This window comes from Perognathus longimembris, chromosome 19, assembly GCF_023159225.1.
Source record: "Perognathus longimembris pacificus isolate PPM17 chromosome 19, ASM2315922v1, whole genome shotgun sequence".
NCBI classification, from domain to species: Eukaryota; Metazoa; Chordata; class Mammalia; order Rodentia; family Heteromyidae; genus Perognathus; species Perognathus longimembris.
Window position 1 is genome coordinate 3,933,305 of NC_063179.1, and position 22,855 is coordinate 3,956,159.

General features: G+C 55.3%; 2 protein-coding genes across 2 annotated transcripts in view; one reads left to right on the forward strand and one right to left on the reverse strand.

Annotated features, from left to right (window-relative positions):
- Adcy2 (adenylate cyclase 2) overlaps nt 1-12,439 on the forward strand; it is a 297,559-nt gene extending 285,120 nt beyond the window's left edge. The window contains exons 23-25 of the mRNA XM_048368415.1: nt 7,980-8,094; nt 9,551-9,675; nt 11,609-12,439. Coding sequence (XP_048224372.1) covers nt 7,980-8,094; nt 9,551-9,675; nt 11,609-11,761 — 393 coding nt within the window. The 3' untranslated portion in view covers nt 11,762-12,439. The remainder of the gene's footprint in view (nt 1-7,979; nt 8,095-9,550; nt 9,676-11,608) is intronic.
- Nucleotides 12,440-16,385: 3,946 nt separating this feature from the next.
- Nucleotides 16,386-22,403, reverse strand: C19H5orf49 (chromosome 19 C5orf49 homolog). Its single transcript, XM_048368230.1, has 3 exons — nt 22,206-22,403; nt 17,218-17,334; nt 16,386-16,565 (listed from the first exon to the last, which is right to left on the reverse strand). The coding sequence occupies exons 1-3, from the start codon at nt 22,401-22,403 to the stop codon at nt 16,386-16,388; spliced, it is 495 nt and encodes a 164-aa protein (XP_048224187.1).
- Nucleotides 22,404-22,855: the final 452 nt, after the last annotated feature.

The following is a 22,855-nucleotide window of genomic DNA, read 5'->3' on the forward strand; positions in this document are numbered from 1 at the left end:
GTGTGTGTGTGTGAAATTCCCAGCAAGGGCCTGACCGGAGCCATTACACACGCTGCTTCCACGGGTGACTGGTGACATCTACTTACCTCTGTCTAGCTCTGCTATCTAGGCCAGGTTTGCTGCTTTTCTCCTCTGTGGCAAAAGCCGGCTCCACCCAAACACACCCTCTCTTTTCTGTTCCCTAGGCCTTTCTGAAAATTCACTGAATACTTTTTTCTTTCCTTTCCTTCCTTCCTTTCTTCCTTTCTCCTTTCTTTCCTTCTTTCTTTCTTTTGGCCTGAACTCAACTCAAGACCTGGGCTCTGCACGTGAGCTTCTTTTGCTCAAGGGTAGCACTCTACTACTTGAGTCACAGCTCCACTTCTGGCTTTTTCTGAGTAGTTTATTGGAGGTAAGAGTCTCGTGGACTTTCCCGCTTGGGCTGGCTTCAAGTGTGATCCTCAATCTCAGCCTCCTGAGTAGCTAGGATGACAGGTGTGAGCCACTGGCCCCCAGCTGCTAACTGCTTTTTCCACCTTTATCACAAGCCTGGTAGTTGGGTGATAAAGGCCCTGAGCCTCTTATGAAGAAGCATAACTTGTCCAGGGTGGTCATGAAGAGCCAAGCACTGAGGACAGGGCTGCAGAACCACAGGTGCAATGGCTCCGCTGTCTGTCCAGAGCTCCTGGGGGGGGGGGGGGGAGGGGCGGGGCTCGGCTCTGCCTCGCCTCCTCCTCTTCCCGTCCATCCATCCTTCCATCTGCCCACTGCCCTCCCTCCTGCCACCCCCATGCTTGTGCCCAAGAACGGTGAGTCAGTTGTAGTTTCAGGGGAGATTAAAAAGAACATGACTTTGAACATAGCATGAGACTGCCATGATTTTTGTAGCCACGTTTTCTGCATCTCAGTTTCATGTTTTTTAAATGATCACGAATCTTATTTCCCAAGACTGTTGTGGAGGTAGCACCTCATGTTCAAAGTATCTAACGGGCTTCTTTGTCTCAGGAGGTGATAAAGTTGCTAGCAGTGATAATATGGTGGAGGTTTATGTTTGTTTTGCATGTTGATGCCATTGCTTGTCCAATAGAACAGAGGTAACAGCTGCTGATAGAAGTGAAGTATCACCTCCTCCTACCTCTGCGGGAAATCCTACTCCACGTGAGCTATTTGTGATCACAGCGTTGGGTGGGAGTCTTGATAAACTCTTCTTTAAGTGCAACGAAAGTTTTCTGAAAGTCAAGTGCATCACATTTGATGGGCAAAGAGCATGCGTGACAAATGCTACGCCGAATTTTAGGGACTTTCGTAAGAGATGAATGTCACTTTTGCTTTTTGTCACGCACCTGAGAACTTCAGACTTTGTTTCTCAATTTATCAACAAAACCAAATCTTGACTTTGACCATAGAAGACGGTCAGTCTGAAAACACACACACACACACACACACACACACACACACACATCGAGTTTCCAAAGAATCAATGGAATTTACTCGCCTACAAAAGGAGGCAATGTTTTCTGGCTTGCAGTGCTGGCCAAGGTGGCTCTGAGCCATCTTATCCACCTGGAGAGGGGCGTCGGGGGCAGAGCGCCCCCCCCCTCTGTCCGCGCCTGACTCCACTTTGCTTCATCTGCGTTGTTTCCTAGGTAACAGTAAATCCTAATCTCATGCATGAAGACCATCTGACTCAAAGGTAGCATGGCATGTAGGAAGCCACCATGGCTTTTCAAAGAAGCCGGCGTCTGTCGAGAAGTGACATGCCGCAGCCAGAGCAGGTGCTGAGGGAGTCTGGCAGGGAGTCTGGCAAAGAGGGAGTTCCTGTCCACGTCCAGGGCCTTTAGAGGTCACACAACAGACTAAACTGGTGGCTTCAGGTATATTCTTTTTGACCTGCAGAGCACTACTTGTTGTTTTTGTACTAGTCCTGCTTGAACTCGGGGCTGAGGAGCTGTCCCTCAGCTGTTTCTCTCAAGGCTAGCACTGGGCCACTGGAGCTGCAGCTCCACGTCTGGCTTTTTGTTTGGTGGTTAATTGGACTCTCCTGCTTGGGCAGGATCCTCGGACCTCAGCCTCCTGGGAAGCCAGGATTCCAGGTGTGAGCCACCGGTCCCTGGATGAGTATTGTGTTTTGAAAAACTGAAGAGTTTCATGAAATTTTCCACTTTCATGAAGTTAGTGAGATGACTTATCCACCTGATATTTGTTCCTGATGTTAAGTACCAGCTGGAGTAGAGGCAGAAGCATGGCCTCTCCGGTTTACCAGACAGCCAGCCATTCTCTTACTTCAGCCTCTCTGGGGCCCAAAGATCCCTGCTCCACCCCTGAGGAAGGCAGAGGAAGTCCCTCCTTCACCCCCTAACCAACCAATGGGATTATCACGATGATAGCAATTACTTGAGTAGCTCTCATCGCTTCCAAACAAACTCTACCAAGAAATTAAAGTCAAAACCAAGGTGCCCCCCTGGGAACTTTCACTGAGACCATGCTGCGCTTACGCCATTTCTGTCATGAGCCACCCTTCAAGCGCTTCTTCGCAAACGCAAATCGTGTGGAGGCTCCTTCCAGGGACAGTTGAGAAGGAGCTGTTTGGAGTGAGGGGAGAGAAGGCCAGAGCGGAAGAGGGAGGAGAGGGTTCTTGATCCAGGCAGGAGCATTATCGCTTACTATGTTTTTGGTAAGATTTGTGTCATAGTTCATCTCTAATTATTTTATTTTATTTTATTTTATTTTGTTTTTTTGGCCAGTCCTGGGCCTTGGACTCAGGGCCTGAGCACTGTCCCTGGCTTCTTTTTGCTCAAGGCTAGCACTCTGCCACTTGAGCCACAGCGCCACTTCTGGCCATTTTCTGTGTATGTGGTGCTGGGGAATCGAACCCAGGGCCTCATGTATACGAGGCAAGCTCTCTCGCCACTAGGCCATATTCCCAGCCCCTCTAATTATTTTATTTCTAAAAATTTATTTAGCTGGGCTCCAGTGGCTCACACCTGTCATCCTAGCTAGGCTGAGATTGGAGGATCACAGTTCAAAGCCAGCCCTGGCAGGGAAGTCCATAAAACTTCTGTCTCTAACCACCAGAAAACCGGAAGTGGCTCTGCGGCACAAGTGGTAGCGCGCTAGCCTGGAGCTGAAGAGCTCAGGGAGGCGCCCAGGCCCAGAGTTCAAGCCCCACGACTGACCACACAAAACAAAACACACCTTCTTTGAATAGTGTTGAAAATAGATGTGCTGTTTACTTACTGTCTATGAAGAAGTCAAGCCCCAGGCCTGGGTCCTGCCAGGCCTGCGCTCTGCGGGAGGAACTTACTGCGGACTCCCCCTTGTAGTCTGTGGTCTCTTCGAGGCCGCCCCCCCCCCCCCCCCCCCGGCTTTCCACCGCCCGGGCTGCGTAGGCCTCGAGGGCTGGGAGCTGCCTTTCAGGAAGGTCGTGAGACACAAGTACGAGTGGGCTGCGGGAGAGAGCGCGCGGTGCTTCAGAAACGACACTGCATTTCCATCCAAGGCGGGAGGCGGGATGCTCCTCAGTTCCGGTGGACGCCATCTGATTATTCTCTCGTGAGTGTTACGGGGTTAAGATTGATGGCAATAGTGCTCCAGAAAGCGATCATTCACCAGAGACGTGAAGAAGTCGATTCCAATGGGACGTTGAACTCCTCTTGCCCTTCCTTCTTTATATTCTTTAATGCTTCTCAACGGGAAGCCATTTCCACCTAGGAGACATTTGTCGGTGTCAAGAGGTATTTTTCATCATCACCAATAGAGGTGAAAGATGCTGGTCACATGTAGTAGCTAGAGGCCAGCAGAGGCACTGGATACCGTGTGATGCCCGAAATGGCCTCAAGGATTTCCCAGCACAAATGGTAGTCGTCCTCCTCAATGACAGCAGTGAGCCTTCAGGCCGTGGCCCGCGGCCCTCAGCTGCTGCCTCGATTTTCCCGCCTTCCTGTTGCCTCCCATGTGCGATTGATTCCACTGCCTCTTTTTCCCTCACCACCCTCAGGAAGAGTCGGGGCCTGGCCTTAGGCTTCTTTCTCCGTAGAAGTGGATCCAAGGTCACCCAGGGTTCCTTCTGTCCTGAGATTGTTCTTGTTCTTTGATTGAGCTCTCTCTTTGGAGCCTCACAGAACGAAGCACTCAGCACAGATGGGAGCCCGCTGGCTGTCCATGCCTGGGATCCTACCTGTTTAGGAAGCCGAGAATAGGCAGAAGATGGTTTGAGGGCAGCCCTGGAAGCAAAGTCAGCAAGACCTCTTATCTGATTCCCCGCTGCAGTGGTGTAGGCTTGTCGCTCCAACCTGTGTGCGAGGCTGAAATCAGTATGCTTGAGGGCAGAAAAGGCCCAAAGAAGGAGCCATCGGAAAGTCTAAAGCAGACTGCTCGGGTTCAAGTCTGGAGCAAGAAGAGAGACTACATCCTAAACAGAGCCCGTACAAACAGGGTCGAGGGTGTGGCTCTGAGGTACACCACCGGCCTAGCAAGCAGGAAGCGCTGGGTTCAAACCCCAATTCTGCCTCAACCCCGAAAAATTCACTCGCCCCAGAAGGCACTTCTTGATGCTCAAGGCCTCGTAGTTTGTTGCTCCTGACTTCTCCCCCTTACTTTTCAGTGGCTCTTAGGGTACTTGGCGGTGTCTGCCGAGAGCACCCCGTATCCTCGGTCCATCCCTTGAAGCCCGACTCCTGCCCTTTCCTTGAGGCCTTGTCATCTCCTATGGGCACATTAGCCATCCTTCCTCAGAGTCCGCTCACGTCACGAGCAAATCTCAGTGCCCACCTTCCACCAAAACCTGCACTCCTGTGGCCCCTCCCCGCCCACTTCCTCTTGGCCACTCCAAGGTCATGCTCCAAGGTCAGCCCCGGTGTGATCTCTCAGTGCATGCCACGAAGTTCTTTTGTGTTAGAAACCTTATTCTCCCGTGGAAACACAGATGAATAGAGCTCAAACTCTGCTCCGGGGGAAGTGGGGGGGGGTGTCACAAACTAGCGAGCCAGACAGACTGCGGAAGCTTTGATTGCAGAGCTAAAAAAAGATGTCCCTACCCAGGCCACAGGGACCCGGCAGGCTAGGGCTGCTTTTAGCTCACCAGGCCTTCTCATTCCCAGACAAATCTCCACACTGTGTCATGGGTACCTAATCATTAAACCTCAGAGGAGTGGTAGCACTCAGAGCATGGGAAATCATAAATCATAAATGAGTATGTATATTCGCGCACGCACACATATATTAGAGAATCTATTTTGAAACATAGAAATTAACAAAAGGAGTTCAAACATAAATATAATGGGTTTTGCAAATTAATGGTAACTATATAAATTAGTTACAGGGATGACAAATATAAACCTATAAATAGATAGGAATTCTCATTCTGTTGGAAACGTCTCTCCTTGAGCTTAATAATTCTTTTGTCCCATGGAATCGTAAGATGCCCGGGATGACTCAAGGAGGGATGTCCTTGCCCCCGCGCGACTCCGTGATGCCTGACAGGACGTCATCGGGCAGCACGCTGGCCTCAGGGTCTGGCTGCCAGGAGACCAAGGTGTCTGCAGCCTGGGTTTCTCCTCCCTCCTTGGCCTGTAGCTGGTACTTTCTTGTGCCCTCCTAGGACCTCCCTTCTGTGCATGCCTGTCTCTTCGTCTCCCCTTCTTGCAGGAACCCCAGTCCTACCGCGTCAGGGAGGCCCGCCCCCGGAACCTCCTTGAATGACCTCGTAGGAGACATTGCCCAGTGCACACGGGGCACCTCCTGAGGACCTGGGTCAGGGCTACCCGGAGGGCTGGGCCGAGGGAGCCGTCCGATCCGCAGCCCTCCCCCGCTCTTTAAGCCATCGGAAGCAATGGGGCCTTTCTCCCAAGTCTGACCTTTTTTTTTTGGTCTCCCTGTGAATCAGTACCTTGGGTCCTATTTCCTTTGTCATGTCTCTTTGTTATTTCTTTCTGACCCCCCACATATCAGGGAGACCATGTGCCACTTGTCTCTGTGTCCCAGGCTTGTCTCGCTCACCGTGGTTTGTGATAGCCCTGTCTACTTCCCTGCGAACGCCATTGTTTTATCATTTCTAATCGCTGTGTAGAGTTCCATTGTGTACAGGCACCACCTGTTTTGGATCCATGCATCTGTAGTGGAGCGTCTGGGTTGTATCCACATCTTGGCTATTGTGAACAGTGCAGCAATGAACAAGGAGGTGCAGGTGTCCTTGTGGTAACCTGGATCCTGTTGCTCAGGATAGATGCCTAGGAGAGGTATGACTGGGTCATAGGGTAGGTCTATGCTGAGCTTTTTGAGGAACTTCCAGACTGCTTTCCAGAGTGGTTGTACTAGTTTGCACTCCCACCAACAATGGAGAAGGGTTCCTCTTTCCCCGCACCCCCTCCAGCATTTGTTGTTGCCTGAGTTCAGAGCATAGGCCATTTTGACTGGAGTGAGGTGGTATCTCAGGGTTGTTTTTATTTGCATTTCCTTTACTGCCAGGGACACTGAACATTTCCTCATATGTTTCTTTGCCATTTTTGTTTCTTCTTCTGTGAAGTCTCTCTTTAGCTCCCTTGCCCATTTAGTGACTTGTTTATTAGGTTTGAGAGGTATTAGTTTCTTGGGCTCTCTGTAGATGACGGATATTAGGCCTTTGTCTATTGCATTGCTGGTGAAGATCTTTTCCCAATCGGTTGGCTGTCTTTCTAATTTAGTGGCTATGTCTTTAGTTGCGCAGAAACTTTTTATTTTGATGTAGTCCCACTGGTCGAGTCTCTCTCCAATTCGTTGTGCCCCTGGAACTCCATTCAGGAAGTTCCTGCCTATGCCAATAAGTTCTAGTGTCTCTCCTACTCTGTCCTGCAGTAGTTTCTGAGTTTCAGGTCTGATGTTGAGGTCTTTAATTGAACACAAACACTAATCCACATGTACATAAGTTAATATCCAGGCTGAAAAGAACTCCAAATATAAGGAAGCAAAGGGCTTCTTCGTAATTACTCTTGTAGTATCTAGAGGACTCTATACTCTTTACCTCGCATATGGTATATACACGTGTACATCTGACAGAAGCTGGGAGGAGGGCACAGAGTGAGTAGAAAATGGGGAGAATAGAAATGGGGAGTTGAAAAGGCCCTACACCTGCAGTGGACACTGACGAGAGCGAGCTAATCAACTCAAGAGCAGCAGGGAGGAGGGAAGAAACGAGAGGAAAAGAAGGAACAGATTACACTAAACAAAAGGAAAGAAATGTACATATCACCCGACCTGGAAGAAACTGTTTTATTGTTAATAATCATAGAGGTCATAAGCACCGTAGACTAGAATGATGACAATATCCATCAAGGGGAAGAATTTTTTTTTAATGAGGAAAACAAGGGGGGTTGGGTTGGGGGGAGGGAAGGAGGGAGAAAAATGAGGAAGGGGGTAACAAGTATGACGAGAAATGTATATGTATTCACTACCTCAAGTGTGCAACCCTCTGTACATCATCTTGACAATTAAAAAAAAAAGCAACGGGGGCTGGGGGGGGGGGGAGAGTCCTTAGCAGAATCCCCAGGGACTCAACAGCTGCCACCAGAGCCAACCAGAGTTGAAGCAGGCCGCGGGCGTGGACAGGCACTCCTTCCGCCTGTCTTTGCGGGAGCTCCCACTGGTGAGGCCCCGGGAGAAGCCAGGGGCATGGTGGGTACAGGTGCCAGGGGCCAGCGGCAGCGCCGGAGCCACGCGGGACAAAGGCCGGCGCTGGGCGAGGCGGGCGCTCCCTGAGGAGAGTGCTGGGCTTGGTGCTCCTCGGAGCCTGCCGGGCGGCACCGCGTGCGTGACCAGCAGCCGCCACGCGCGTGGCCTGGCCTGGCCTGAAGGGGCGCGGGCGCCACGCGTGCTCGAGGGCAGATTCGCGCCTCCCCCACCTCCTGTGGCCGGTGGGGGGCGCCTTCCCGGTGGGCGAGAGCGCGGGCCTGGGGGCAGAGGCGTCTGCGCGTCTGTCTGTCTCCCACGCGTGCTCGCGGTTCTCTCTCTCTCTCTCTCTCTTCCAGGAGCCAGATCGGCAGTACATGCACATCGGCACCATGGTGGAGTTTGCGTTCGCCCTGGTGGCGAAGCTGGATGCCATCAACAAACACTCCTTCAATGACTTCAAGCTGCGCGTGGGTACGTGGGGCGAGCCGGTCAGGGACGGGCCACGGCGGGGGCACGGGATGAAGAAGGGGGTCCCGCCACCCTTGGAGGACGGACTGGGGTCACGCCATCATAATAACTCCATCTTCGGGGTCACAGGACGGAGTGCAGGTGGACAGGCTGGGGGAGGAGGGGGGTGATGAGCTTCTAAGCTCACTGGGGAAAATGGGGGGGGGGCGGGGGGAACAGTGCTTTAGGTTGGACCTACACGGTAAGCACGCGTGTGGTCGGATCTCAGTCCCCGCAGCTCCGTCTGGCCTGCCGCTGCTTATTTCCTATGAGCTATTGATTGGATGTTGTCCCGTGATTTCATAGACTGTGACTGAGAACCTGCAACCCACTGTAAGACCTCCACATTCCAGTTTTCCAACTTATAAGAACCCCCTCCCACCCCCCGTCCCCCCAAACCTATGTCCCGTGTTACCTACAGGGTTTCGGATATTTCTTCCACTCTTAGGGGCAAAAAAAAAAAAAAAGATTTCCCAATTTCTAATAGCTCTTAGCAAACTCTGAAGGCGCTTCTTTTGGCCTGTTTCGTGATCGCTTGCCTTTTATAGCTTCTCATTTAAAGAAGTGTTTTAAGCCAACGAGTCAGCACACCGCCGTCCTGTGATGCGTGTGCACAATCGCTCGCAGGCGTTCATGACGAGTGAGAACGTCTTTGACTATCTGAGCGTGTTCTTGGCAGCCTATCTTGCCTCCTCTGAAAGTCCACGTGAGACTCGTTCTGTGACGAGGTCCATCTGCGTGGTTTTAACTTTCTCATGCGTACGGATTTCAACTTTTTGAAAAAAAAAAAAAAAGCAATCGAGATGTTTAAAGCTCGTGTTTCCTCTGCTGTACATATCTACCCTGAACTTCAAAGCCCGGGAATGGTTCGCCCCTCGCAGGTGTGGTCAGGCTGCTCCCACATGCGCTCGGTTTTCGGTGCCCGGGGGTGTTTTCCTTTGAACGCTGGCACCTCTGCGCCTTCACCGGGACTGCACCCCGCATGGGAGGGTGTTGGGTGTGGACGCTGCGCTTGTTGTTTTGGTAAAATGTTGGAGTCAACCATAGCAAAACAGCAAATGCGCGGCCTATGTTTACTCAGCCCACCATTTAGAGTTAAATTGTATGTAAAAGTTGACATTAACGAGGAAACCACTGGGAAAGTTACCTCAGATTTGATAGCAACCGACAAAACAGGTGTTTCAATTTTTTTAAACCATTTCAGTTATTAGAGAATGAGGATGCATGGATAGGTGACCAGGCATCAAGATCATTCTAGAACTTTTGAGATGACCCAGTTGGAGGGGTTGCGTCGGCTTTAGAGTTCCATGAGTCAGGCGGGTGTCTTCTTGACAAGGAATCAAGAATAGCCTGGTGGCCGTTCGCTGTTTAGGAGGGCTGCTCCAGCCCAGGTCTTGACACCAGCTTTGCCGTGTCGTAGGCATGAACCATGGACCTGTGATCGCCGGCGTCATCGGTGCCCAGAAGCCGCAGTACGATATCTGGGGCAACACTGTCAATGTGGCCAGCAGGATGGACAGCACCGGAGTCCTGGACAAAATCCAGGTAAGTTCTTCCGCTGGGTCACCCTCAGCCGGGCCCGGCCTCTTGCAAGCCATGGAGGCGTAGAATATCATAGTGATCATAATGAACTGCAATTAAACTCTAATTAAACAAAGAACTCGCCTTCCTCTCCTGGTCCCACTCCTGTCGCGGCACCCGGGGAAAGGTTTGCATGGTGCAGAGATCAGGAGCTAAATGCACATAAACTTGCTCACCGCAGTCCCATCTCCCTGAGAAGGGGAGGGGCTGGACCTGAAGGGCGAGTGAAGGTCACGTGAGAGGAAAATAAGGTTGCCCTAAAACAGCAGAACTGGGGCTGGGGATATGGCCTAGTGGCAAGAGAGCTTGCCTCCTATACATGAAGCCCTGGGTTCGATTCCCCAGCACCACATATATAGAAAACGGCCAGAGGGGGCGCTGTGGCTCAAGTGGCAGAGTGCTAGCCTTGAGCAAAAAGAAGCCAGGGACAGTGCTCAGGCCCTGAGTTCAAGGCCCCAGGACTGGCAAAAATAAACACAAACAAAAAACAAAACCAGCAGCACTGTATCAATCTACCATGAGATTTCAGTGAATGACCCGAACGTTCTGGGATCTATTCCCGGAGGAAACGGGGAAGAACGGACAGCTGAGCTGGAACCGCAACTGGAGAAGAATAAAATGGTTTCATGTTACCATTCCCTGTGCTCGCGGAGTCCGTTCCAACCAGTGGTTAAAGTAACTGTAACTATAAGAGGACTTTTCACATGCCAGGAGAGAGAAGTGTGTTGGAAATGGCTAAGATAATAGGAAAGTCGTGCTGAAATGGTGCTGCTGAGGGCCTGCGGAGGGGGGGGGGGGGCCTCCCGCCCCTGCTGTGTGCAGGTCCAGGGATGCCTGCCTCTGCCCGTCCATGGGGCGCGACGGCTTCGGGGCGCCCCCTCCTCAGCCTGCGAGCAGGTGTCGGCCCTCCGCCGGAGCGGAGGACACGGTCTCACCCCGTCCCGCCATCTTACCCCGCACAGGAGGGGTCCATGCTGGAAGCAGAAGGGTTTAGTGATACCACCGCCTTGTCCACAGCCAGCCGGCTCTGCCGGGGCTGCCTCTGGGGGGCCGTCTGGGGGTCCCCTCGTACGGGGCCTTCGTGGCCGTCCTGCCCGTGTCTTGCACGACCAGTGCGACCCTCTCTTGCGTGTGTGTCTCCCGGGGCTCAGAGCAGTTGTTAGCAGGGCTTTCTGAGGAGCGGAGTCCTTCCCCGATCGTGACCCTGAGGGTGATGGCCTGAGACTGGGAGGCTCAGCACCGGCGGGGCACGAGGAGAGGCGCCCTCCGTTGGCACCTGTCATCAGTGCAGGGGAGCGAGTGGACCTTGAAGACCCACCGAGACCGGAGCTCACGCCCACTCCACTGTCACGATCGCGAGGGATTGATACCTGAAAGACGAGGCAACTACTGACTGTGCTTCTCAGGGAGTTTCCTACAGAAGCTATAATTACTATTAGTGTTTCGTGAAATGATGCTCATGACAATTAGTGAATTTCACCCCAAATCCCAGCACTTCAGCCTTATTTAGATAGATGTACGTTCTTTCTTGTACACTCATCTATGAGAACGTATGTGAGAATATAATTCCAGGTGGTTGAAACAACCACCCAGATCCAGACTAAATACTTTCTGGGGTGAAATGTTGCACATTAGTCAATTTTCTCATCCACGCTACCCCGAGAGTGGTAGTACCATAGTTTTCTTAGCCCTGGAAATCACTTGTTTTTGTTTTTGTTTTTTTTTAGATCGTTACCAGATTTTTGCTACATCAATACTGAATTAAACATTACTGTCTTGTGGGACGCTCCTTGTTTCCGTTCATTCCAGGAGTGGACTTGTGGTCTTGGCGCATGGAGCTTTGGGACTCCTTCGCCTCGCACTAAGCTGTTCTCCCCTCTGTTCGCCCGGCCCGCAGGTCACGGAGGAGACGAGCCTCATCCTGCAGACCCTGGGTTACACGTGCACGTGTCGCGGAATCATCAACGTGAAAGGCAAGGGCGACCTGAAGACGTACTTTGTGAACACAGAGATGTCCCGGTCCCTTTCCCAGAGCAACGTGGCCTCCTGAAGGACCTGCCCGCCGCGGGCCGGGAGGGGTACTCTCAGCAAGTACCTCGCGCGCGCGCTCCGACGGCAGCCCTCGTCCCTCGTTTTAATGTGCGTGTGCTGTCTGATGCTCTCAGCCTCTGTGGACTCGATCCCCCGACCCCGTGGCATCCCGGTGGGTGTCTGACGTGTGCCTAGATTGTCCTTCCACTTGCACTGTGCTTACTCCTAAGGGAAAGGAGAAAAGGAACGCTCAGAGAAGACAAGCATTCAAGGACCTGGCCGAGAGGAGCGAGGTGAAGCAAACACAAATTCTTAAGGCAATAAAACTGGGGGGTGTATATTATCCTCGGGTGCATGTTCTTTTCTGGAAACTACGATAGCTCGCCTAAAGCATCCACTAGTCTGATATCTACACACGCAGTATTCGTGACTACGTTGGTTCCGTCGCCGCCCATGGAGTCTGTTCACCGGCCCTCCCCTCTCCAGTGCTCCGCCGGGGGGGCCCCGACCCTGCGGGGACCCGTGGCTCCTGTCACGGGGCTGTGCCGCGTCCTGGGGCGGCCGCGCCCCTCCATCCGTCCCCCCGAGTCGTCCTCACGGCCTAGGAGCGGTTTTGTACCAATCTCGTCTCACGTTCTGACGCCATTCGTCTTTTGTAAGGTTAACTCATTAAAAGTTTTCCGTACTTTGGTTTCCAGCGCCCGTGGCTTTCATTTTCCCTCCTTCCTGCTCCCCGCGGTGCCCCGCAAGGCGGATGCCCTTCTCCCCGCGGGGAGCTGATTCCCGAGGCGGGGCGTCGGGGGGCCTTGGGCGATCTAGTGCGGCGGGTGGAGCCTGCCCGCGCCCTGCAGGGGGCTTTTAATGCCGCCACCTCCGGGAAACATTTTCGCGGAAAAAAATAGTTGGTCAGACTTGTGTACCTGCTGCGGAACTCGCGTCCACGCGGCCCCCGTGGGCAGCGGGGCTTCGTGGGAGCAGCCAGGCTCGAAGCCCCGGAGGGGCATCGGGAACCAGCTGTCGGCGCCCGGAACGGACGGAGAGAAGCTGCCAGGACCTGCGAGCTGCCGCCATGCTGCGAAGACCCCCGGGCTCGCACAGACCATGCTTTTGTACTTGTCAAGATAGACGACCTGGAAGAAGTTTTTCTCATAAATGTCCCAAAGCGTTTACGCTTCTTCTTCCCTTTCCCCTTCCCCTTCCTTCCTTCTTTCCCTTTCCTTTCCTTTCCTTTCTCCTTTTTCCTTTCCTTTCCTTCCTTCCTTCCCTCCCTCCCTCCCTCCCTCCCTCACTCACTCTCTCCTCCCTCCCTCCCTTCCTTCTTCTTTCTTTCATTTTGCACTGGTCCTGGGGCTTGAACTCAGAGCCCGGGCACTGTCCCTGAGCTCCTTCACTGGATAATGGCTCTCTAGCACTTGACTCCCACCTCCACTTTCAGCTTTCTGTTGGTTAAGTGGAAATCACATTCTCACGGACTTTCCCACCCAGGCCGGTTTCTGAACCGTGATCCTTAGAGCTCGGCCTCCTGAGTCGCTAGGATGACAGGTGGGAGCCGCCGGCGCCCGGCCTCGTTCCCTCTTCAGGTAAAGATAGTGTGCTTTGCCAAATGGTGAAAGTAGAGCGATTGCACATATCAGAAGGTTAAAAGAAAAACCTCAAATAACAGACTGAACAAACCTGGCGGTGGGGGGGGGCTGGGGGAGTGTTTTTTTTCTAGCTCAGGGCAGGCATCTGAATCAGGCCCAGGGCCCAGCTGAACGTTTAAAAAGCAGCTCACTCATGGAAAGGCAGACACACAGCGCACGCCTCTCGTTGACGGTGGCCCTGGCTTGTCATCGCTGTGCGGCCTGGGACACATCTTTAGCCCCTCTTAGCGGCATTTTCCTCCTTGAGCGCTCGTGGCGTCGGGTTGTGATTAAACGAGCTGATGACCGTGAGAGAGCTTGGCAGGTGCCCGCCTGGCCCTGGCCAGCGTGTCCTCAGCACGCGGCTCGGTGCCGTTAACTGTCCTTTAGGAACAAAGCGGGGCTACGGCAGGACTTTTTCAATTTTCTGCCTCAGTAAGGAAAATTGTGATCCTGTAATCACAACTCAGCATTGGCCTCAATTCGCCTCAAACTCCAGAAAGGTGATGGAAGCAAATTGCTCTGTGGGCGTTTCTCTTCCTTCCAACCACGCCGGGCTGTTTGGCCATCGCGTTCCAGTGAGTTGGAGCTCACTCGGACGTGAGCAGCAAAGGCACCCGGTGGTTCCGCCCCTAGTTGCACCCTAATTGCAAGTCGCTTGAGGTCACCGGCCCCACACCCCACGGCCGGGTGGGTGCCCCCCGCCGTGGTCTCTCACACACCATGCCCATAGAGGCAGGAAACACGGGTCTGTGGTGAGGAGAACCCGAAAGGAGGTCTCCATCACCCCGCTGACCAGCCAGTAGAACTGCGGGAAATGGAATTCATGGTCAGAGTCTGGGCACACATCACAAAGCTCTGGGCACGCAAGAGGCTCTGCCAGTGAGATCCCAGGCAGCAGGACATCATCGGCATTGGGAAGCGTGTTAGGAACAACATCCCGAGGCCCCACGTGGACCGCAGAAGCCGGAAACCGTCCCCCGCACCCTCTTGTTTTAGGGAACACACTCTCAGGTGAGTCGGCGTTCCTATCCAGTCTGAGCCCACTCGCGCTTTACAAATGCAAAGGTGTGCGCAGAGAAGAACAGATGGACGGTTGCTCATCGGGCAAGGCAAAGCTGGAAGAGAAAACTGCCGGCCTCGTGATACCAGGACGAGTCGCTCCCATTCAAAGCTCCTTGATCGCTGAGCAAGTAACAGCATCCCTGTGAGTAAAAGGGCATGGGAGGACTTGTTAGGCAGCTCCATGTTTCTGCTCTGCACCACAGGGCTCAGGCAGAAACCCTTTCTCTATGCTCTTCTTCGCTAGAGGCCTGACAGGAAAATCTCTCATTGAAAATGCTGGCGTCCAGCCCCTTGCACTTCAGTGCTCGACGGTATCGCTTAGCGATGGCTGGGTTTGGTCGATCTTCCATGTTTCTCTTGCCCTCAACATCTGGCTTTCCTATCGCAGCAATCAGCCTGCTTTCCTTTGTCTATGCACATCTGACTAGCCGGGAATACCAGGGAGCGATGGTAGAAGCTTCATAAAGGAAGCACAATTAGTGTAAGAGTAAGTTCTCTTTGATTATTTTAATGGACAAGCGTCTGTGGGCTTTAAACTGTGAATGTCAGGATTATCAACAGAAGTTCATTGGACTTTCCCTTACTGCCAAATAAAAGCGAGATCTTTTGAAACCTTGACCTAGCCCACCCTTACTTTAGAAAAAGAAGCAGGTGGTACAAGTTGTAGGGTCTGACCCAAAGTAACCTAGTTTGGCAGTTTATTGCAGTCAGTTTATGCTCTTGGAAAACAAGACTGAATAAATACACTTGTTTATACAGACTTCCTAGCTTGCCTATGATTATAGCCATATAATGCACCTAAAAGCACCTCAAATAAACTACTGCTGTCTGTAGTGAGGTGAGAAGCACCTACACTGAAAATCATTTTAAAAATAAATATTTAGGAATCATTCAGCCTTGAAATTGCCAGCAATTCAGTACCATCTGTCTGTTTAGAGGATGTTCCTTGAGGATCCCACACAGTGATCGTAGTGACAGAGAGATCAGCATTGGAGTTCATTAGATCACCTGCCTGTCAAGAGCTAGACTGTGGGACGTTCCATTAGGGCAGAGAGGAGAGGAGAGGAGAGAGACGATTTCTCCATAGGGTCCCTTCATTTAGAACTGCTGGTATCCTAGTACTGAGTTTCAAACTACCTCTCCAAGTTAACACTTCCACCTTAGGTTACCACGGCTACTCGGAATAAAAGAATGCATTGAGAACAGCAGTCGGGCTGGAGGGGGCTGGGAGCCCATTGGTGGGGCACTTGCTTAGCCCTCAGGAGGCCCGCCCAGGTTCATGACTGCAGCTACTTGGGGCTGGATGGTAGACTGACCTTGTTTGTGGCCTGACCTCTGGCAGCTCACTGAGCCGCACAAAAACTCTGTCTGGGTTTGGAAATTAAGATGAGAAAAAAATCTAGGCTCAAAAAGATTAGATGACTTGGACCGGAGAAAAGGGAAAATTCAGGCGCCAGAATTTTCCGTGAGACTGCAGAACACCCAAGTCCAGCCTCTCCCTGGGGGTGGGGGGTGGGGGTGGGGGCGGGCGTTTCCCCTTTGACGAGAGGCTGCCATCTGCCCGTGCTTCCTGGGACTTTGTTCTCAATCCTATAAAAGTCACTTATTGACCCGAAGGCCATCGATCCACCCCCTCAGGGGCGAGACGCTGGAGAGGCCGGCTGTGTCCCCATGGGTGACAACAGTGAGCCCCTCCCCCGGAACCCCGCGGTGGGGAGAGGCCCAGAACGAAGCCACCACGCAGGGGAGCCCAGGTTGCTTTTATTCAGGTGTGCAACGAGTGCATCTCCAGTGTCATTCAATCTGGAATAGGTGCATGTTCAAACATCCTCACACTACACATTCTCCATAGGTGTCCCAGGTGCTAGGTTCTCGACCAAGACCACCGTGAGAAAGGTGGCGTCGTGGTCCGGGAAGCCGGGGCCCGTCCCGCGCTCTGCGCCAGCCACAGCCGCCTCAGGCGGGGGCAATGTCCCCGAAGCCGGGCTCCTTGATGCTGGTGATGTCGTTCTTCCTGTAGAAGTCGTTCTGCACGTGGTTCACGCGGCCGTGGTCGCGGTTCAGGGGCTCCACGGGCTTATCGATGCGCCTCCCGTAGACGGAGGAGGACAGCACCCCCACGGTCCTCTCCTGCTCCTAGAGGGGATGGGTGACACCCCGGGTCAGTGCTCAGCCTCCGTCCGTCGGCCTGCCCCCAGCACTGACCCCATGCCCCCTGCCCGGAGCCCTCCAGGGTCCTCAGGCCGCTCGGAGGAAGCCTGAGGTCCTGCGCCACGTGCCCAGGGCCAGCCGCTGGTCCAGCTCGGTCCAGGCTTGGAATCCATGTGCCTACGTGTCATTCTCTCCCTGCAGGGACAGTGGCCCCGGAGAAACCGTGGCAGCGGGGCTCAGAGGACACGCTTTCACCCTCAGGAAGGACGCTACTACTCTGGCTCTCTCAGAATGATCCAATTCCAAAGCCCCAAACCGGAAGCTCGGAAAAACTCATACACAAAAGACATCAGCGAAGGAAGGGGCTAAGAGGAGGAAAGAAAGTTACTTGGGGCAACTGAGCATCGTACTGCGTACGCGTTCGCACACATATACGCGCACACACGTAAACACGGTGCTCATCTATATGCATGCGCTCAAGGACACACAAATAGCCATGCACATGTGCAGACATGTACATGCACGTGTGTAAACACTCATTCCCGCACGTGTACATACGTGTGCACACATGCACAAGTGGACCTGCCTGGCTTTGTGGACCCAGGAACAGCTGACCGGGATCCTGTCTTAAGCTTACCTCCTCGCTAATGTGAAGTCCCATGCCTTTGGCGTGCTCTCGGTCATCACGGTGTAATTTCTGGTTGTAATCTAGGCTCTGCTTATAAAAACAGTCGTAAAGGGAAACGATCCCAGTCTGGAAATAAGAAGAGGAAGAGGAGCGTGGGTCGTTTGGCGGCTGAGCCCCGGAGGCCCCGAGGAGCTTCCGAGAAGGCAGGATCGCTGTTTCTAGAATGTGGCCACGGGGAAAGTGGGTGGCTGAAGCGCGGGGCAGCCGCGGCGTGCGCCCGGGCCCCGCGGCAGGGGGTTCACGGCCCTCCTCCGCCCCGCGCCTCGGCCTGCACCCGCCCTCGAACGGCAATCACCTTGGCTCGGCCGCGCTGAGCTGCTCCGGTGAAATGCCATAGCCGGGGTGACGAGGTGGGCGGACCCCACGCCGCGCGCGTGCTGGCTTCTCGCCCGTGAGTGGCCCTCCTCGAGGAGGCCCCTCTTACCGGGGCACCGGTCCCGCTTATGGGCTTCCGCTCTACGGCCCAATCATTTCCCCAAATCCCAACTCCCGAGCCTCCTGTGTGTGTGTGGGGGGGGGGGTGTTTCAGGCCACGTGATGGTAATGGCAGATGGTGTAGAAGAGGCGGGGCCTGGTGGGAGGGCCTCAGGTCATTGGGCCGCGTCATTGGAGAGGCGGGGCCTGGTGGGAGGGCCTCAGGTCATTGGGCCGCGTCATTGGAGAGGCGGGGCCTGATGGGAGATCCTCCGGTCATTGGGCCACATCATTGGAGAGGCGGGGCCTGGTGGGAAGGCCTCAGGTCATTGGGCCACGTCATTGGAGAGGCGGGGCCTGGTGGGAAGGCCTCGGGTCATTGGGCTACGTCATTAGAGAGGCGGGGCCTGGTGGGAGGGCCTCCGGTCATTGGGCCACATCATTGGAGAGGCGGGGCCTGGTGGGAGGGCCTCGGGTCATTGGGCCACGTCATTAGAGAGGCGGGGCCTGGTGGGAGGGCCTCAGGTCATTGGGCCACGTCATTGGAGAGGCGGGGCCTGGCGGGCTCATTGGAGGGGCGGGGCCTAGTGGGAGGGCCTCAGGTCATTGGGCCACGTCATTGGTCATTGGAGGGATTGAGGGATCCGAACCCCGCTGATTCTTGGCGTAAGACAATGACCTTTGATCCCCCCATGCACTCCTGCCAGTGCTGTCCAGGACATGAGGTAGGGCAGCAAAAGGTGACCCCCCCACCCCCACCCCCGGCCAGGGCCAGTGTTGTGCTGTTTAGACTTTCAGCCTTCAGAACTCCGAGCCCCCACACCTTGTGACGGTAATGAGCGCTGGCTGCTCGAGTCCCCCGCAGGCGCCGGTACAGACGGGCCTGTGCGTGTGCACGCGTGAACACGTTCGCGTCACGTGCTGGACGTCGGGCCCACGCCTGTGCCCGGCGCGGCGCCGTGGCTCGCGGGGGACCCCACCCCGCCCACCTCGCCGCCGCCGGGGCTGGAGCGTCCCGGGGACGGGGCAGTGGACCATCAACGCCCAGCCGGCACCGGGCGGGACCCGCGTGCGGACGCGGCACGCCCCGTGCCACAGCTCCCACGCGCCAAGGGCGGGGAGGGCGCCCTCCCTCCGAGCCCGCGCGGGGGGCGGGCACTGAGCACCCGTGCACTCGGTCCTCCCCGGCTCTGGTGGGCGGGGTGCAGTTCCCGGGCGGGCCGGCAGGCAGGGCGGGCTCCATCCGCCTCCGTCCGGGGCGTCCGCATCTGCGGAGGCCTGGGGGCCAGGCTGCCCTGGGAACGCAGCTTCCCCCGCCTACACGGAGCACCGAGCAGCAGCGTGCAGCACCGCAGGGAGAGATTTCATCGAAACCCCCACGAAGGGCGTTTGGTTCCCGACGGTTCCATTTCAGGGGCAGAACCGCGGCACAGGGCAGAGGGAAGGTGATTTTAAAACCCCCCTGCACTGCCGCTGGGACCCTGTGTCCTGGGGGAATTCATCGCTGGCACCCCCAAGGGACACAAGGGACACCCCCCTCCCCCGCCCCCCGCCGGTCACATTGCAGCTGGCAGCCCGAGAGGACCAATCTGTCTTCTCCCGTCTTCTGGGCCAAGGGCATCCACAGGACGGTCCATGCGGCGCAGGCCTGGGGGGGAGTTCGGACTCTCTGGGGCGGGCTGCGTGAGAGTCCGAAGCCCGCAGACGGAGGGGGCTGCCAGGATTCAACCGTCAGTGAACGCCAGCTCCAACCGTCGCCATCAGGACCCGGCTCTGCTTCCAGCAGGCATCCTGCCCTTCACGTCACAGCTGCTGATTGAACGAACCCTGACCAGAGCTCTGTGACCTGGGCGCTGTGTGTCTTCTGCGTGGGTACGTGGGCATCTGTAATTGGTCAGTCCACACAGCTAGCAAACAAGGAGGACACACCTCCTTCACCACCCCCTTCTGCTGTGATCCAATGCCACAGGCCCAAGCACCCAGAACAAGTGACCATGGACCCCCAACAGCACAGGAGCAGGTGACCATGAACCCTAAAGCCACTGGAGCAGGCGGAGCACGGACCCCAAAGCCACAGGAGCAAGTGACCATGGAGCCAAACCTCTGAGAGATCCAAACCCACCACTTTCACCTTTAAGTTGGATTCTCTCAGGTATTTTGTTGCAGTCATAGGAAACTGACAAGCTACAGGGACCACTACATGTGTTTGCAGACTCATCTGATCTTCCGGTTGCTGTAACTCCATGCCACAGACTGGGTGGTATATAAACAACAGGATTTTCTCATAGTTTGGTGACTGGAAATTCCAACATCAAGCCACAGCAGTGTGGGTGAGCGACTGTTTTTCTGGTTGACAGACCTGTGTCTCCGTATATAGGAAGGGTAAGAGATACCTCTGGCCCTCTTTCATTCCTTGTAGCTCCCATCCCTAAGGGATGGAGTACCTGTCTGAGGCCCTGGTTCCTACACCACCCGAACTGGGGAGTGAGAAATGTCTAAGTGGGTGGCCAGACCAAGCATTGACAGAGAGCTAATTCTGCAATGATGCTGAGCTCTTAATAGAGCCTGAAATGATTGACGTGGCTTTAGCCGGAATCCTGTGCTTCAGAGTTTACGCTTTTTATTCTAAATGATCCCTAATCAGAAGCTTCTTGAAGCCTCTAGCTGTTAAACAGCAATTTGTAAAATCTTCAGGAGAGTGCCATTGCCATTGGTACCCAGCTGCTCAGAAGGGCTTGGAAATGTCGTTTGCTATTCTTACAGCGCTTACGATTCTTCACATATTAATATTTTTGCACTACTTTTTCATGTAATATTAAAGGCTTCGAGTCTTGAATCTCTTTGTTGCTCGCTGCAGTGATAAGTGTGCTCAAACTTCCAGGAATCTGCTTTGCATTGATTTGTCCTTTGTCCCCAAGGGAAGGGTGCCTTAGGGCAGGTGGGGAGCAGCTGTATAGAAGCCCGCACAGCAATTCATCTGGGTATAGCAGGTTGCAGGGGTTCTCAACTCCAGGTGGCACACGATAGCCAATGAATTGGGTATGGGGCCGTGTCCTAATAAAACTTTATTGAAACAGGCAGTGATGATCCCATTCGGCCAAGGAGCTTTCCTGTGCTGAGCCCTCAGTTAAAGGGCCCTTCCAGGCCCCCTTCTGACCTCCTTCCAAGTGACAGGGCCCTTACTCACTTCACAGATCAGGTGTCTCTTTGTCCACGGGCTGTTCTGGTCTCAGGAAATTGAAGCCATTTATTTACCAGACAGGTAGATTTAAGAATGAGCACGCCCAACTCTGCTCATTTTTCCTTGGTGGGGCTGCTCTGCATTTTCTGGGATTCCCCCAGGTGCTGAGTAAATCTGCCAGTTCTGTCTGATTCTGAACTTCAATATTTGCAAGCCTATGTATGGGTCCAGCGTCTTTACAGCAGCTTCATTAAAACAGACAAACCCAAAACCCCACAGCACAGCTCTTCATAGCAATCAAGGCGATATTTAACAGAGTCCTTCAAAATGGAACGTTCTGGGTTCTTAACATACCCTTTTTTTTTATTACATCACAAAGGCAGACAGAGTTTATAACTCTCAATAAAACAGCCTAGACCTTAAGCCCGGGAGTCCCCTTTCCCTGCGGAGGGAGAGGCGGTGGTGTTTATCCTATGCGGTGCTTTAAGGCCCAGCATTCGTCACCGCTCGTGGGCTGTCCTGCAGGCCCCACTCAGGATGCAGGGTCGGTAGTAAGTGACTTTGTAACAGACTACAGTGATTTCCAAGCACACTATTCGGAAGAAGGGAAGCGAGGTCTCTGGTTGCCAGGACATGGGGCCCACAGCCTTAACTGCCACCCCGCACGCACCCACAGTTACCCCGAGTCCAGGAGGACAATTGTAAAGACACCGTGCAGGGCGGGTGCCAGGCAGGAAGCCCCGCCCCCTACCCCGCCCACCCGTCACCCTCGCCCCGCCCCTGCCCCGCCCACTAGGCCCCTGCCCTTCACTCTCTCCCCTAGCCCCTCCCACCTCGGCCACGCCTCCAAACTCTAGCCCCGCCCTACCCACCTTGGCCTCGCCTGCCACTTTCTCCCGGCCCAGTCACCGCCCAGCCCGCCCGCTTTGGCCCCACCCCCGGCCCACCCATCTTGGCTCCCGGCCCCGCCCCGGCCTTCCCACCTTGGCCTCCCCCCCGGCCCCGCCCCCTTCCCGCCCACCTTGGCCCCGGCCCCGCCCCCTGCCCGCCCACCTTGGCCCCGGACCCGCCCCCTGCCCGCCCACCTTGGCCCCGGCCCCGCCCCGGCCTTCCCACCTTGGCCTCCCCCCCCGGCCCCGCCCCCTTCCCGCCCACCTTGGCCCCGGACCCGCCCCCTGCCCGCCCACCTTGGCCCCGGACCCGCCCCCGGCCCTCCCACCTTGGCTCCCGGCCCCGCCCCGGCCTTCCCACCTTGGCCTCCCCCCCGGCCCCGCCCCCTTCCCGCCCACCTTGGCCCCGGACCCGCCCCCTGCCCGCCCACCTTGGCCCCGGACCCGCCCACCTTGGCCGGGCGGTTGAAGTAGCTGTGCTCCTTGGGGCCGAGCCTCCGCAGGGGGACGAAGCCCATGGTGGCCTGCGCCGACGTGGGCAGCTGCCGGGGTTTGCCCCGCAGCGTGGCGGCCGTGATCTCCTCCTCCTCGTCCTCCACCTCGTCCACCCAGTCCGCCCAGGCCACCTCGCCGCCCGCCGCCGCCGCCATGGGGGTCTCCGGGCCGCGCAGACCGAGTCCCCGCGCGCTCGCCCCGCGTCCAAACCGTTGCCGGGAAACCGCAGCTGGGCGGGGCCACGCGGCGGGGCGGGGGCAGGGGGCCGGGCCGGGCCGGGCGGGGCGGGCCAAGCCGGCGACGGGCCCTCCTCCTCTCCTCCCCATCCCCCCTTCACTCCTCCCTGTCCACGGAACGTTCTAGCAGGGCTGACCACTGCAGTGGGGGGAGGTGGGGGAGGAGGGTCGTGAGGGGTGCGGGGCCAGGCAGCCGTGATGTAGGAAGCACTGGGTAACACCAACCTGGGCAGTCCCTCCTAGGCCATTTAGGATGTGCTTCAAGCACAGGAATGGAGGAATGGTTTCTGACCCCCGTGTGTGAGAATGCCAAATGACTCTTCTTTTCAAGTGCTGGGAAGTTTGATTGGCTTTTAAGGTGAGAAGGGACA